This window comes from Leptinotarsa decemlineata, unplaced genomic scaffold (assembly GCF_025532065.1).
Source record: "Leptinotarsa decemlineata unplaced genomic scaffold, Ldec_3_MD MMD2_tig00000008_RagTag_RagTag, whole genome shotgun sequence".
Lineage (NCBI taxonomy): Eukaryota > Metazoa > Arthropoda > Insecta > Coleoptera > Chrysomelidae > Leptinotarsa > Leptinotarsa decemlineata.
Genome location: NW_027412537.1, coordinates 7498156 through 7512688, shown reverse-complemented (window position 1 = coordinate 7512688; position 14533 = coordinate 7498156). Strand labels below are relative to the sequence as shown.

At 33.3% G+C, this 14533-nt stretch overlaps 2 protein-coding genes across 3 annotated transcripts in view; one reads left to right on the top strand and one right to left on the bottom strand.

The window, feature by feature from the left end:
• The first annotated feature begins 910 nt into the window (after positions 1–910).
• LOC111515105 (O-glucosyltransferase rumi homolog) lies at positions 911–13518 on the top strand. 2 transcript variants are annotated; one of them, XM_074170951.1, is made up of 6 exons: positions 911–1191; positions 1248–1416; positions 2471–2757; positions 3663–3856; positions 5663–5955; positions 13056–13518. In XM_074170951.1, the coding sequence occupies exons 1-6, from the start codon at positions 1056–1058 to the stop codon at positions 13120–13122; spliced, it is 1146 nt and encodes a 381-aa protein (XP_074027052.1). In that variant the 5' UTR covers positions 911–1055; the 3' UTR covers positions 13123–13518. The 2 variants fall into 2 exon arrangements, with proteins under 2 accessions (XP_074027052.1, XP_074027051.1); XM_074170950.1 differs by lacking the exon at positions 13056–13518 and having other exon boundaries at positions 5663–7130.
• LOC141480685 (uncharacterized) overlaps positions 12052–14533 on the bottom strand; it is a 37242-nt gene continuing 34760 nt past the window's right edge. Inside the window, exon 6 of the mRNA XM_074170952.1 lies at positions 12052–12652. Within this exon, the coding sequence (XP_074027053.1) occupies positions 12350–12652 (303 nt within the window). The 3' untranslated portion in view covers positions 12052–12349. The remainder of the gene's footprint in view (positions 12653–14533) is intronic.

The window sequence follows — 14533 nt, the reverse complement described above, 5'->3', positions numbered from 1 at the left end:
AGGGCATAAGTTTAACCACGACTATGAAGTATTATATTTGGAAGAAAAAGGTTTGGAACCATTTTTGGGGTGCTTAGAAATAAAAAGATTCAAGAGTTCTAACAATTTACTGACCGACCAAATAGAATTAAATTCTTCTCTCCTTTTCCGAATCTGGTTTTTAATATAGAAATTGATAGTTTATCATGTTCATTTAAAGAGTTGGTGCATTTTCTATTGTGTATTTTAAATTTTCAATTAGTTTCTATCTGAACTCGGGTGAAGTTATTAGTTGAAGGTAACATGATTCAAGGCACCCACAATATCTCATTCGAAAATCAGAAATACTCCATAAAACACAAAATTACTATCCACGAGTATATAGAAAGGCAACAAAAATTCAAAAAAAGAAAATTTGAATAGAAAAGAAGAGGCAATGGAAATCAATAAAATCTGGTGTCCTCACAGCTACACAAACAAGTTCAGGTAATGCGATAAAGAGAAACCAAGCAACGCTCGTTAATAATAATATAAAACCAGAGTCAAATCCGAGCATCGTAGTTATCCACTGAACTGCAAGCCCTTAAATTGGTTGAAAATTTCATCTCTGAGTTAAATAACAGAAAGACAGTCAAATTTATGTTCCTGGTTCGGTGGATTAGGTCCTTTCTGAAAACCAAAACATTTCAGGTTCTAGTAGAAGGAACCCTGTCCCCTGTCAGGGAAATCCAAGCTGGAATGCCTCAGGGGCTGTGCTGTCTCCATTACTTTACAGCCTATATGTGAGCGACCTTCCTAGGTTCAATCACGTAAAAGTTTCCCTTTACGCTGATGATACGGTTTTAGGTCAGTTCTAATACATTATTTTCTGACTTTTGTCACAGTTCTGTCTTCTGTCACAGTTGTTCTGTTGAATGTGTACCATTCTGTATCTGTTGTTCTGTGTCACAGTTTGTCAAATCGTAGGTGCTTTTTACAAGTTTAACTGGAGTAATGAAAATTTTCAATTCTTTATAAACTTTATGAAAGTGATAATGCTAATTGTCAATGAAATATATAAATGTTGAACGTTGACCATGTTTCATTCGTTGTTTGCAGTTGTTTATTTCATTTTCGCGGTATTGGAAGTAACTTCTGAAAACCAATCATGCCTAAACAAAAATGAAAATTGCCACAAACAGCACCTGGAGAAATTCAACAAATACTCAGAAGGTATGGTTCTGAACACAGTTCCGAAGAAAATATATGTTTCAATTATTTTCTTGTAGGGGCAAATTCGAAGCATTTCCATTATTTAAAGTTGCTGGAAGAAGCGAAGGGAGAATACATCCCTTGCAATGAATCTAAATGCTCATGCCATACAAATGTTATTGCAGATGATTTGAAAGTTTTCAAAGGTGGAATATCCAAAGAGGATCTTGAAAGAGTCAAAACAAAGTAGGTATAATGCAAGTGATCTCAGGACATTAGGCTTTCTTGATCATAATTTACAAAATTATGGAGTGCAGAATGCTGTCAATAATCGGATAAAATATTTATTAAGAAACCGATATCAATATGTCAGTATTATCAATGACAAATATAAAATATGAATAAAAATTAAAGTCTTCTTGCTCAATATTGTACAATAATTTGAATTAGAAATGTAAGTTATTTAACTGATGATGCATCTGAAATTGTTTCTGATATAAATAATCCAATAGTAAACTAATAAGTGCAATGATATTCTTGAAAAGTTGAACTTACTTTATCTCAATACTTGAAAAATTTCTGATGATGAAAGAGTCAAAGTTCAGGACAGCTAAATCCAACAATCTAATGACACAAAATTCAATTATCAAGTTTTTTGATATACATACGTTGATTGACATACATTCACTTACTGTGATAGCTTTTTAATACCCTAAATTCACAAAACTATTTGTTTGAAAACTACTAAATGTTTACTATAGGTTGTTTGAGTCAAGATTGAGATTTTAGGTGAGTTTTGTTGATCCATACAAGCACACAATGTTTTTTTTCATTCAAAAAAAGTCCTCGCATTTCAGGCACACAAAGCTGTGGGAAATTATTCAAAAGATTGAACTCTTCCTGCATTTCATGTTTTTTTTTTAGAATGCATTCATATATTCAAGAACAAAGATGATTTTATATGAAGATATTCTATTCATGCTAAATTACCAAGTTCAAAGATAACTTTATGATTCCGCTTATGAAGTATTCTGATTTACTGTTACCCAATAGTTCTGAACTGATTTTTTTATTTACTCACCAAAATTTTAAGCGGATACTAAAAATGTACCTAGTGACATGTGTATAGACTATAGTAAATTTAATTTATTATATTGTGTAACTGTATATGTATGTGTATACCTCGGTGAATACTGAAAATTGGAAAGTTCTATTCTGACTATTTTTGTACATTCATTTATGTATTTAATTTTATTTATTTGGTAAATTTTCAATTGTTCTATAATCAATGGTTTTTTAGGGGTACCAAATATCAAATAATAGGAAACCGTCTCTTCCGTGAAAAAAACTGCATGTTTCCCGCTCGTTGTGCAGGAATTGAATATTTTTTACTGAAACTATTACCCAAGTTACCAGATGTTGAGTTCATTGTGAACACCAGAGATTGGCCTCAAATTCACAAAAATTATGGTATATTTGGACCTGTTTTTTCCTTCAGTAAAACATCTGACTACTACGATATTATGTATCCAGCTTGGTCATTTTGGGAAGGAGGTCCAGCTATTAGCTTGTATCCGAGAGGAATAGGTGAATTTTCTACATCTCACAGATTTCCTCCTTTCACATCAATAATGATATTAAATAGAACTTCATGTCAATAGATTCAAATCCTCATATACACTGACGGTTAAAAAAAACTGGTCCATCCAAAATTTTGCTATTTTTGAAACTTCCTGATTTCTAACTGTAAAATCTGATTTACATTTATTCTCCATTTCATGTAATAGTGTGTTGTTTTCTCAAATAATTAATTTAATGAGTAAACTTCCTTTTATGGGTTGGTTTTAGAATCATATTTCTATCTCAGTTGATTAGAAAGATGGAGGTTTAACAAGTATCAATTCATCATTTTCCAAAAATGTACTTCAAAAAATTTGGCAATTTTATTTTGATGAGGTTCCAATCATTTTTTAGGGAATGTTGTTCTATTCCACAACAAGAGCAACATTTTGTGGAGCAGTCTGACAAGACCTTATGTACCGCCTTAGTTCATTCTATAAATACTCAGATGGTTTCTTATCAGATAATTTTAATTTTTGTGTCAAACATTGATTCAAACTATAGCTTCATTCAATAGGCTATAAGTTTCCAACCAGTTTAGATAGAAATATAGTTCAAAAACCGTAATGAAAAAGGGGGGTTCACTTTAAAAGTATGATCAAAAAAACTAATTACACTCGGCTAATGGTAAAATCCACATAGCATTAAAATTTTTGTTTTTCAAGAAAAAGAAACCACACCACTGACTTGATAAGGCACTTCCAAGTCGAGTGTGGCAATGCCAACAACTGACTATAAAATAAAAAAACAATTCAATTGGACTCCTACTTTGAAAGTTTTGAAAAATTGCAAAACTTGATTTGCTTCAGTTTCTTTGACATCTCTTCATGATTGAGATTATGGAAATATTAATTTCCTCCAAATTATTTTAGGTAGATGGGATAATCATAGGAAGAAACTAGGAACAATTGGTAATTCTTCATCTTGGCTCGAAAAGATACCAAAGGCATTTTTCAGAGGATCACGAACAAGTGCTGAAAGAGATCCTCTTGTACTTTTGTCTCGAGAAAATTCATCGATTGTTGATGCCAAATATACAAAAAATCAAGCGTGGAAGTCAGATGCAGTAAGTGAACTCCGTACAGAAAAATATTGAGATATTCAAGATCTTATTGTTTTTAAGAAATGATCTGTTGAAGTATCTGTTAAAACCTGTTTTTCCGTTGACCAACTTAAAAGTTTACTTCATGCATACTTCTCAGGGCTCATATCTGTAAGATTAATACATTTTTCAATAGCACCCAATTGCCAAGCCTCAGAATAATATCTCATAACGTAACTAAGTCTTGATGATTGAATAGTAGGCAGTCAATGCTGCAGATAATCCGAGCTCTTGACATTTATTGCAAAGCAGTTATATGTAATTCAAACTTAGGTTATTGTCATAATTCACTTATGGAGGAACAAATACAAATCAAAACACAACAAGACCTAACATTCAATATATTTCACAAAACAATACACATACCTAGAAACAGTGAACGTAGAAAAAATCCAACACATGTAACCCAAATACAGGTAAATATATATAAACCCAAGTCAACTTGCCAAGTTGACACCAATAGGTGGTTCCACTTGTGTTTCACTTGCGTTTACGCAGCTATTTTTATCAAGTACTTTTGTGACACCTACCGGTATAAACTTGGCAAGTTGACTTGGGTGTCACACCAATTGGTGGTTCCACTTATGTTTCACTTGTGTTTACGCAGCTATTTTTATCAAGTACTTTTGTGGTTTTTCACATTTTGTCTTCAATCGAGGACCGCCTGCCCGGTACTAACGATGCCCAATAGGCTGAAACGGCTGTATACCGGTGGCTCTTAAATTGAAATCAATATGGGAATGATCAGAAAGTACTTACGTCGACGATAGTCGACGTTTCGCCATCATCTCATGGCATTATCAAGACAAGTTACTGCTTCGCTTCGAGAGGTGTAACTGATGTTAGGTTCTTCTTGTGGTGTTTTTATATGGTTTCGCTTGCGTAAGTTGTATGGAATTGTTACCTGTTTTTCCACCTGAGGGTTGATGGCTTTTGGCGGTTCTCCTACCTGTTTTTCTACCTGAGGGTTGTTAATGGCTTCTGGCGGTTCTCCTACTTGCGATGGTTCATTATCAATTTGTGGTTGTCTTTGTTGGTGTTTTTAATAATTTTTTTCCAAATCCTTGGGATGTTTAGTGAGTCATCCCTTTTGTTGATGAGGCCTTGCTTTTGTGGACTCAAAATTAATCTTGTGACCTGTTTGTAGATGGTGTTGAAAGAGGGCAGAGGAGGTTTGTTTTGTTCTTATCGAGTTTTTGTGCTCCTGGGTTCTGGCAGATATACGTCTGTTGGTCTGACCGATATATTGTTGACCACAGTCCTCGCATGTGATGCTATATACTCCTTGGTTTTCTAGGGAAATTCTCTTTTTCGGTCTGGACAGCCAACTGGATATCGTTTTGTGCGGTTTGTAGGTTGTCCGGATGTTTTTACGTCTTAGTATTCTCCCGATTTTGTCGGTCACACCTTTGACATAAGGTAGTGTCACAGATTGTCGTGTGGAGAGTCTTCTGTCGATCTAGTGGATGTTTTTTTGGTTCTTCTTTGTCTGTCGATGGCCTTTTGTATGATCTTTGGTCCGTAGCCATTTTGTCGCAGAGCCTTTGTTGTCTCCCTCAATTCTGTTGCCCTGTTTGTTGGTTCTGTTAGGCGGAAACTGCGGGATATATATATATATATATATATATATATATATATATATATATATATATATATATATATATATATATATATATGTATGTATGTATGTATATATATACTTGGCTCTTGAAAATAAAAATAAAGATGAATATTTGACACTCACCTTTAATTCATTGAAATATCTTCTAGGATACTCTTCATGCCCCACCTGCGAAAGAAGTATCGTTTGAGGATCATTGCAAATACAAGTACCTTTTCAACTTCCGTGGCGTTGCTGCTAGCTTCCGATTCAAACACATCCTCCTGTGTAAATCTCTAGTGTTCCACGTAGGAAATGAATGGCAGGAGTTTTTCTACCCCGCTCTGAAACCTTGGGTTCATTACATTCCCGTAGAAGCTAATTCTAGTAAAGAGAAAATCCGAGAACTCATTGAATTCGCAATGTACCACGATGAGGTAGCGAAAGAAATTGCCGAGAACGGGTACAGTATGATTTGGAATAATTTGAAACTGTCGCATGTCAGTTGCTATTGGAAGCAGCTGATTAAAAGCTATGCTAAATTATTGAAATTTGTACCGGTTCTAGACAAAAGTCTGGTTGAGATTAAAGAAAAATGAATTGGGTTTGACAGTACTTCAAAGAGGACTACTATTTAGCCAAAAGCATTTATTGGGCTGAAATGTATTGGATTGAGCATGTCTACAAGGGTGACCTTCTGAGTATCAGTTCGCATCAATTCTCAAAATATTGTTGGTATTATCGACGTTTCATCACCTGTAACAATGTTGTATATGAATTTTGAAGCTTTCAAGATGAATGTTTTGAGTATTTCATACCATTTCATACAAGCTTTTTTAAAGTATTGGTCAAATTATGTGAAATCTGTCTGAATCAAACAATAAAGAAACTAATACAGTTCATTGTAAACTAGTTTACACTTGAGGAAGTTATTGTATAGCAGAACAGGTGTCGCGGTTGCGAATTTTATAGATATGTGATACCATATTTCAATGGCGGGTGAATTGTTGACATTCCATAATAACTTTCCAGTGTATATCAGTTTTGAACTGAAGTAGGCAGTCAATTACTTAAAAAAAATTGAGAAGTGTTTTCTTGTGAAGACTTCTCTTAAATGTTTGATTACATCATCATCAGAAACTAAATTTAAGGGTAGAAGTCATATATTTTCTTATAACTTTTCTACCAATTTTGAAATTTATTTTTATATATATTAAAATAATGAGAATTATCCATAATAATCTATATCTCATAAACTACTGAAACAGTTTCGTTTTCTATTAGGCTGTTTTGAAAGTTTTTTCCATTTTAGGAGTCTTCTTGAAACTAATATCTTAATAAATAAGCGCCATCTGAATCAGTGCACTTTTGTAAACGTAACACCAGTCGATTAATTTTACCTGCATAAAAATTGGTTGCACGGGCTGCGACGAAGTCGACGAAAGCAGTTTTTGCCTGGCCCTGATTGGCGAAGGTTGTACCGAAGTGGTTGAAAAGATGATAGCCGATTGGCATCCAGTTCTTCCATCATGACACACACCGTTTGTGATGGGTCATTCTTCACCAGGGTCCTCAAATCCACCGTCCTGGATTACTGTAGGTCGGCCACTTAAGGGCTTATCTTGGAGGCAAAAATCTCCGGAACGACTTTTTGCAAACCAACGTCAAACAGTGCGTTCATCAACACTCTATTGCCAAATGCCTGGTAAATTTTTCAGGCTGTTTCAGCAGCATTTTGGTTCAGTTTGAATTCGACAAAGAAGAATAAGGTTACGTTTTTCCCCGTGGGTTGACCATAATTGACTACAGTGAATAATCAAACTTAACTTTATTTCATTTTAAAAACAACAAACCCTTCAACTAAACTTCAACTATTATTTGAATGTCTATCGCCTTACTAGATCACTTTGCGTACCGCACTGTAACGTTCACTTGACTGTCTTGACATTCTCGTGGCTAGCCTTTTAATATCATAATACAATATCATAGAAAATTCACTGAAGTTCGTAGCATTATTCTCGCTGCTTCTAGAGTGGCGGGGAATCATCGTACATTCGCGCGCTCTTAGCTACGTCACGTTTGGTTTATGGTTACCAGTGGCGGCCGACGTTATTTTCTTTCGGGCATGATTTACAACCTTACATATATATTGAGATATGGAGCTACAAAAACATATGACATTAAAATGTACAAAACTTTTGGAACAACCTGATGGGTAAAACTTTGGACTCATTTTTATTGTTTCATTAATTTTCAACTATACTTCCAATATCAATGTGGTATTGTAGTGAATTTTTATAAAAGTATCAGTTGTTCAACAAATATTTGTGATCAAAAATAGTTGCACATGTTGAATTTTTTTATTGATCTAGTTTATGCGTGAGCTTCCCCCACTGTCAAATTCATGCTTAGGTAGAGCCTGAGCAAAACTGCACATACCTAATGGATCTGGATACGTTCTTAGAAACTTTTTATGTTTCAATTTTGAAAACAAATAAAATTATCAATTTAGGGCAAACCAAATATTATGTTCAAAAACATTTTTTGATTTTCTGTCGAACAAAGTGAGAACAAAAATGTTTTTGCTACTGAGTGTCCATATGACATGAACAAAATAGTTTTTTTAATTGTGAAGTTTCAGTGGTCCATTGATAAAATAGCCCAATGTATAACTATGATGAGGAGGGTCAGTATAAGGAAATTGTAAACCGTGAGATATACAAAATCAGTTCAATCAGAGATAACCAAAATCGCACAATTTCGTTACGTTTTTTTGTTACGTTATTTTATTACGTTATTTAAGGAGATATGAAAAAACAAAATTTTTTTTGTTCCTACTTTTCCAGCCATACAAGAAGGTGCTTAAAGATTTTTAATTCAACATTTCGTCGAAGAAAAACCGTCACTAATTTTACTTTTTTATGTGGATTGGAAAGAATCACTCATCATATGTTAGCTTTTTTAGAGATAGTTTCACTGATGTATCACACAATCAAAATTTTGATTGAAAAAATATTTGTTCTTCAGAAGCATTTAAACTTTGTAGTTTTTTTCATTAGAAAACAAATTAACTATTCATTAAATTCAAAATTGCAAAATTGTGATTTCAATGTTTATATTTTTTCTTATTTTCTACAGCCCATCTTATAGATTCATTTGCAAATAATTTGTTGTTATAGTTTTGATTGTTAACTAGTTGATTTTGTATACATTTTGAAACAATTTAGTTGACTTGACTCATCTAATACTGATATCTTAGTTTGTTAGAAAGCACTTGAAAATGTTTTTGGTGAATATTGCAGGTTCGATTTTACATCTAAAATTGTGTTGGAAAAATAGAATGAATGTTAATGAAATATTGAAATTACCAAAACTACTGAAAATAATTGGATCTAAATTTAATCTAAAAAGAAACAAATGAAAATGAAAAAATTAAATAATTAAAAAAATATGAGAATGCTAATTTGTAAAAAAACAACATGAAGTTGAATTAATTGATATTGGTAAAAAAAGGAGTTAATTTAAAATAAGTATATGCAAACAATAAAAACCAAAGCAATGAAAAAATAAAATAATTAGGATGATTGATGAAAAAATTAAAAAGATAAAGAAAAATAGCTTGATTTGAAATTTTCTCTCATTTTCATTATTCAGTATTTTTCATAATTTCAATATTCCATTGAACTTTTAATGCTGGTATGTTGAATGAGCAAAACATGTTTTGAATATTGGTATCGGATCAAATCAACATACCTACACTAGAATTTAGTTGTCGTTTTTAATTTTTCTTGTGATAACAATTTTTCGGAAAGTCTTTCTAAGACAATAATTAATATTAAGTGTGAACATGACAATAAGTCAGGTAGTATTAGAAACATTGGTGTGATATTTAAACATTCTCATAATTGTTAAGTGTTTAAGTTAGAAAGTATAACACTTATTTAAATACTGAAAGTATTGATGTAATTTTACACTATTTTTATAAGTATTTTTACTGAATCTTTTAAGTGAACTATATATTGTTTGAAGTTTCGGGCTTGTCTGGCATTATCTGGTAGATAAAACTTGGTTAAAGAAGGTAAAATTTGATTGCAGGATATGTACAAATGATTGAAACGTGATTAAAATTCTTTATTCATGTTTTGATATATAAACTTGAAAAATTTCGAGTATCCGTATATTTATCTGTAGAGTAGGGAGGGTGAGTGTAGGCCCACAGCACTTGGGCCACAAACTCTCCTATTAACGATAACTCCGAACATTCGCATAGGACATGCCCGAAAGGTTCATCTTCCTATTCACACATCCTGCATAGAGGTGTGTCCGCTAGCCCCATATTGTGGAGGCGTTTTCTTAGTTGACAGTGGCCAGTCAGAAATCCTACTGTTGAGCGTAGAATTTTTCTGGTTATTTCCAGATATTTCTTCGGCGCCAGCTTCCCAGGGTCGCCAAGTGTGACCCTGGCAAGTTTGCATCTATTGATTTCATCCCATCTCTTTAGGGATTGAGCATGGGTATGACGTTTGGCTAGTTCCGCAATTGTCAAAGTCATCAGGCCACAGGTGCCACTGGGTCCTAAAATTCTTAGTCCAGCCACTTCTTTGGCTAAAGAGTCGGCAATGCGATTTCCTTTACTCCTTTCGTGTCCTTTAATCCACCTCAGGATAATGTTATTATCCACCGAGGCTTTGGCTAAATCATGGTGGTTCTAGCCCTGAGGTAACATGTTGTCTGTTCGAGGCTCATAGGACTTTAAAAAGATTTGGAAAAGCTGAATACACTTATTTGAATTAATGAATCGAAGAGGTTTTGTATTAAAGTATATAATATTTTAAAATTCTTGACGAAAGACGAAAGCGCTTTGCAAGAATTTTAAAATATTATACACTTTAATACAAAACCTCTTCGATTCATTAATAGGACTTTTCCGCTATAAGTGCAGATTGTTATGTTTTCCCCAGAAATTCCTTTTCTGGTTATTTTTTTTGTTGCGATTGAGATACCAGCCAGTAATGTTTGAACCAGGCTGGTTTTTTTTCCAATTCCCCATTTAATCCTCAGGCTTAGTGATCTGGAGTACACTCCACATCCTGAGCCTTCTTTGGTTTTTGAGCCGTCTGTATATATGCATACTGCATCTGTAGCATCTGACTCAGTGCTCTGTTTTATTTATATTTTGTAGAGTTTATTAAACACAAACCTGGGTTCAATTGCATCCCTGTTTGCCTGCAGCAGAGGTTGCGCAGTAAGCGCTTCTTGCTATGATGTCAAAATTATTATATATAGGAATATTAAGTAATATATCATCAATATTAGTGATCTCTTATGACTTTTAAATGCAGTGTTTGTTCTTTTAACCTTTTGTGTTCATTTAGTTACTTGTAAATAACAGAGAAATATGTGAAAGCACTTGAATGACCTATAAATAGTCATCTCTCGGAGGAATAGTCCAGTGGTCACCCGAAAACAGTTGTGGATACTAACAACCGAAACGTCGTGAAGTAACGTAGCTTGAAATCTTTAAATTTCTAATTCATTTCAATTGTAGAATTTTCTACTTAATTTTTATTTAATTGTAATTTCATTTAAGGGTTTTTTTGCTTGATATAATTGTTATTTTCAGCTATTTATTTGAGTTTTAAATTTTATTTGTTTTTCCAGTGAGCAGATTATAAAACTACCACACGTGTTTCACCATACAATAACTTCCTCAGGGGTGTATATACTAAATTCGTAGAATTCAGTCAGTATGGCTTGTACATACTAAATCGTTAATATTTAGTCGGCATGTACAAGCCTAAGGAATGTATTGTATAGTGAAACACAGGTTGCGGTTTCGTAAACTGTGTATAAATCTCTTGAAAATGTGTTACTTGAAGATGGATCTCTTTTTAAATTCAAATATAACTTCGCTAAGCAAGCCCCAAATTCTCAAACTTGAAATACATTCCATTTTAAATGCTCTGTATTTATAGCGATTTAAGTTTTTGTGCACTCCTATATTTTTAGTTGCCTAATGTTTCAAACTGTTATATTTTATATTTACATCTATTCCCATATTATACTACTGTCCAACGTTTGATGGACTATTAGATTGTTTGAGAAATGCTGTAGCTAAAGTTTTTAAATTATTTACAACACAAGTAGGTATTTTTGTGAACACATGTATATGAAATGTATTTACAATGGCAAAGGAGCCATTGTAAAATAATAAAAAACTAGTATCAAGAAAATTGTTATTTGTTGGTTCCAACTTTTCTGTCTTGTGAAGGAAATCACTAAATTACGAATTCAAAGTCGGAATTTAACAAAATTTCAGATATTTAAGTCAAAATTTTACAAAATCATCATTATAAAATTTCGACTTCAATCTCGAAATTTTATTGATTTCGACTTCAAACTTAGGATTTAGTAAATTTTATTTTTGAGAAAAATCGTGACTATTCTACACCTTTGTAAATTAGTAATTTTTAGTGTTTCCATTCTCTCAAGCAAAGGCGGAAAATTTTTCTTACTGGTTGTGAGCGATTAGGGAAGTGATATCAAAATAAAAACTGCATCTACGAAAATAATTTATTTCAACGACATTCTTCAAATTTTCACAATAAAACGCTGAAAAGTTTCTTATTTCATTGCAAAAATCCAAATTTCTCGGATGTATGTAAATTAATGCATAAGAATAATGCTATGATAATGATACTAAAAAATTAAGTGATGCAATACATCACATGCATTTCAAATGAGAATAACCACTCTGATATTCAAGTAGGATTGGTGAACAACTGTACACTTCAGTCAGTCTGATAAAATTCCTCGACTTTCAGCCTAATACTTATCCGTTGAAATTTTGTGTTCATTTAAAATAGTTCATCCACATCCAAATTACTGTCACTGGTATACAAAAATTCGTACATAGAAGAAGCTAGATCGTCTATTTCTCTTTCTTTGTCAGCCTTCGGGAAATCCATCGCTTTCCCTGTCCTTGACAAGTCCATGTCTGATTCGAGCTCATCGTCAGCTACTCCTGAGAACTTATCCCTGACGTCTTTCATGATACAAGCCTCGAGCTTCTTGTGCTTGTAACATTTGAAGAAGAACATGGGACGTATGAGTTCTCTGGACAAAGGCGACTTTTCCTTGTTTACTTCAGGGACACATTGCTACAAAATAAAAATTTTAATTTGTTGAAAAACGTCAGTTTTTTTTCAGATTGTGTGAGGTTTCATTTTGAAAATTGTAAGTGATTCTTTGGAGCTCCTACTTTTCAGGGCTTCTAGTTTGTTAAAAATAATAAATAAGAATATATTGATGATGTATGACGATTCATGATTTATAAGATAAGTAGCTAGCTTTGCTAGCTGAGTGATCAATGCTGAAAACTTTTAGCAAGAACTGTTTTTTTTTTCAAAATCATGAATGTTATAAATTTGTTAATATGCTCAGCCAGACACTACTTTTTATATCAGTCTTTTTCGGATATATTTTCAGAAATACCTATTACAAACTGGCTTTCAGCTAGATATTGTAATCAGAGTAAGATACAAGATATTGATCTTTTTTCAGATATATTCAAGAAATCTGTAGTCTGTTTAGCAGTTCCGCCACACCACACCACAAAAAGAAAAATTAAATTAAATCGATAAAAGCTCAGTAGAAACAAAAAAATACTGAGTTTTGTTACAAATAGTTGGACGAAAAACTTATTTTTTTCTCTGAGCGGGAAAAGTTAACAATGAAAAAGTTCGAGATGAAGCAGCAAGAAATATGGACACAAATGGCGCCTTTCGCGCATTTTACCGCACCACGCTAGACCAATAGCAACGGCGGAAAATGGCGTCTCGCTTACTCTATCTATTGAAAAAAGGCAACAGTTGTTGTCTAAGAGCAATAAGTTTCTTTGATTTTTTAGAAGAGCTGTATGGTATATTTTACTGCTTCAACTAACAACAAGAGAAGCAAAAACCAACCAACCTATTCTTGTGCCGAAAAGAACGACAACAACTCGCTGGTCATGTCAAGTTAAAGCTACGAAGAAGATACAGCTAAATCAAGAGCAACAGCTGTCGGTCTGCATGATGGTATGGCAAAGTTAGAAACAGCTATAAATACAGTTTTTTGGGATGATATTTTGGGACATATAAAAAAAGTCAACGAAAGCCTACTAAATCCGAAGTTGGACTTGAACACTGCTTACTTCATTAAAATCAACCATTGAAAATAAAAGAGACAGTTTTAATGAATATGAAGTAAAAGCTTTCGAGCTAGTTGATTACCGAAACTACGAAGAAGAAAAATGGAGAGAAACAAAAAGAAACGTCCGGTTGTCCACTTTAGAATGCCCGCAAGTTTTGGAAGTTCAGTTGTCACCCTCGGATAAATTTAGAACTTAAAGCTACCTTCCATTTGCTGACCAGCTCATGACCGCTCTTCAGAAGACGCGTACTCACTTCTAAATGCACGATTTGGATTTATGAAAAATTTGACAACTATGTCTGATCAACAAATTTTGTCTTCCAGCCAAAACTTGGTGAAAACTACGACGACGTAGATAATACTCTTGGCAACGAATTCATACATTTCAAACTATTTATAGTTCACTATGAAGAATTTGAACAAAAGAGAAGTGGAGAGATTAGCTATGAGAGATGGATGTATGAATTGTTGTGTAAAAATAATGTTAAAGAATGCATTCCCAACGTTGAGGTAATTCTGAGAATTTGTCTCACACTAATGGTGACAAATTGTATGGTTGAAAGATCCTTTTCGAAACTGAAACTTTAAAAAATAAACTCCGAAGGTCCATGACCGAGGACAGAGTGAATATTTTGGCTCTCCTTAGTTTAGAGAGTGATGTTTTAAGGGAAACAGACTTCGACAATATTATCGATACGTTTATTAATGTGAAAACCAGACGAAAAATACTTGAGCTTGTAGGTACCTCTAGTTTAATTTTGAATACATTTTGTTGACCAATTTATTCAGTTGCTCCCTTCTTTGACTTGACCTTAATAGAAACTTTCAACAGTTAACCACACAAGATT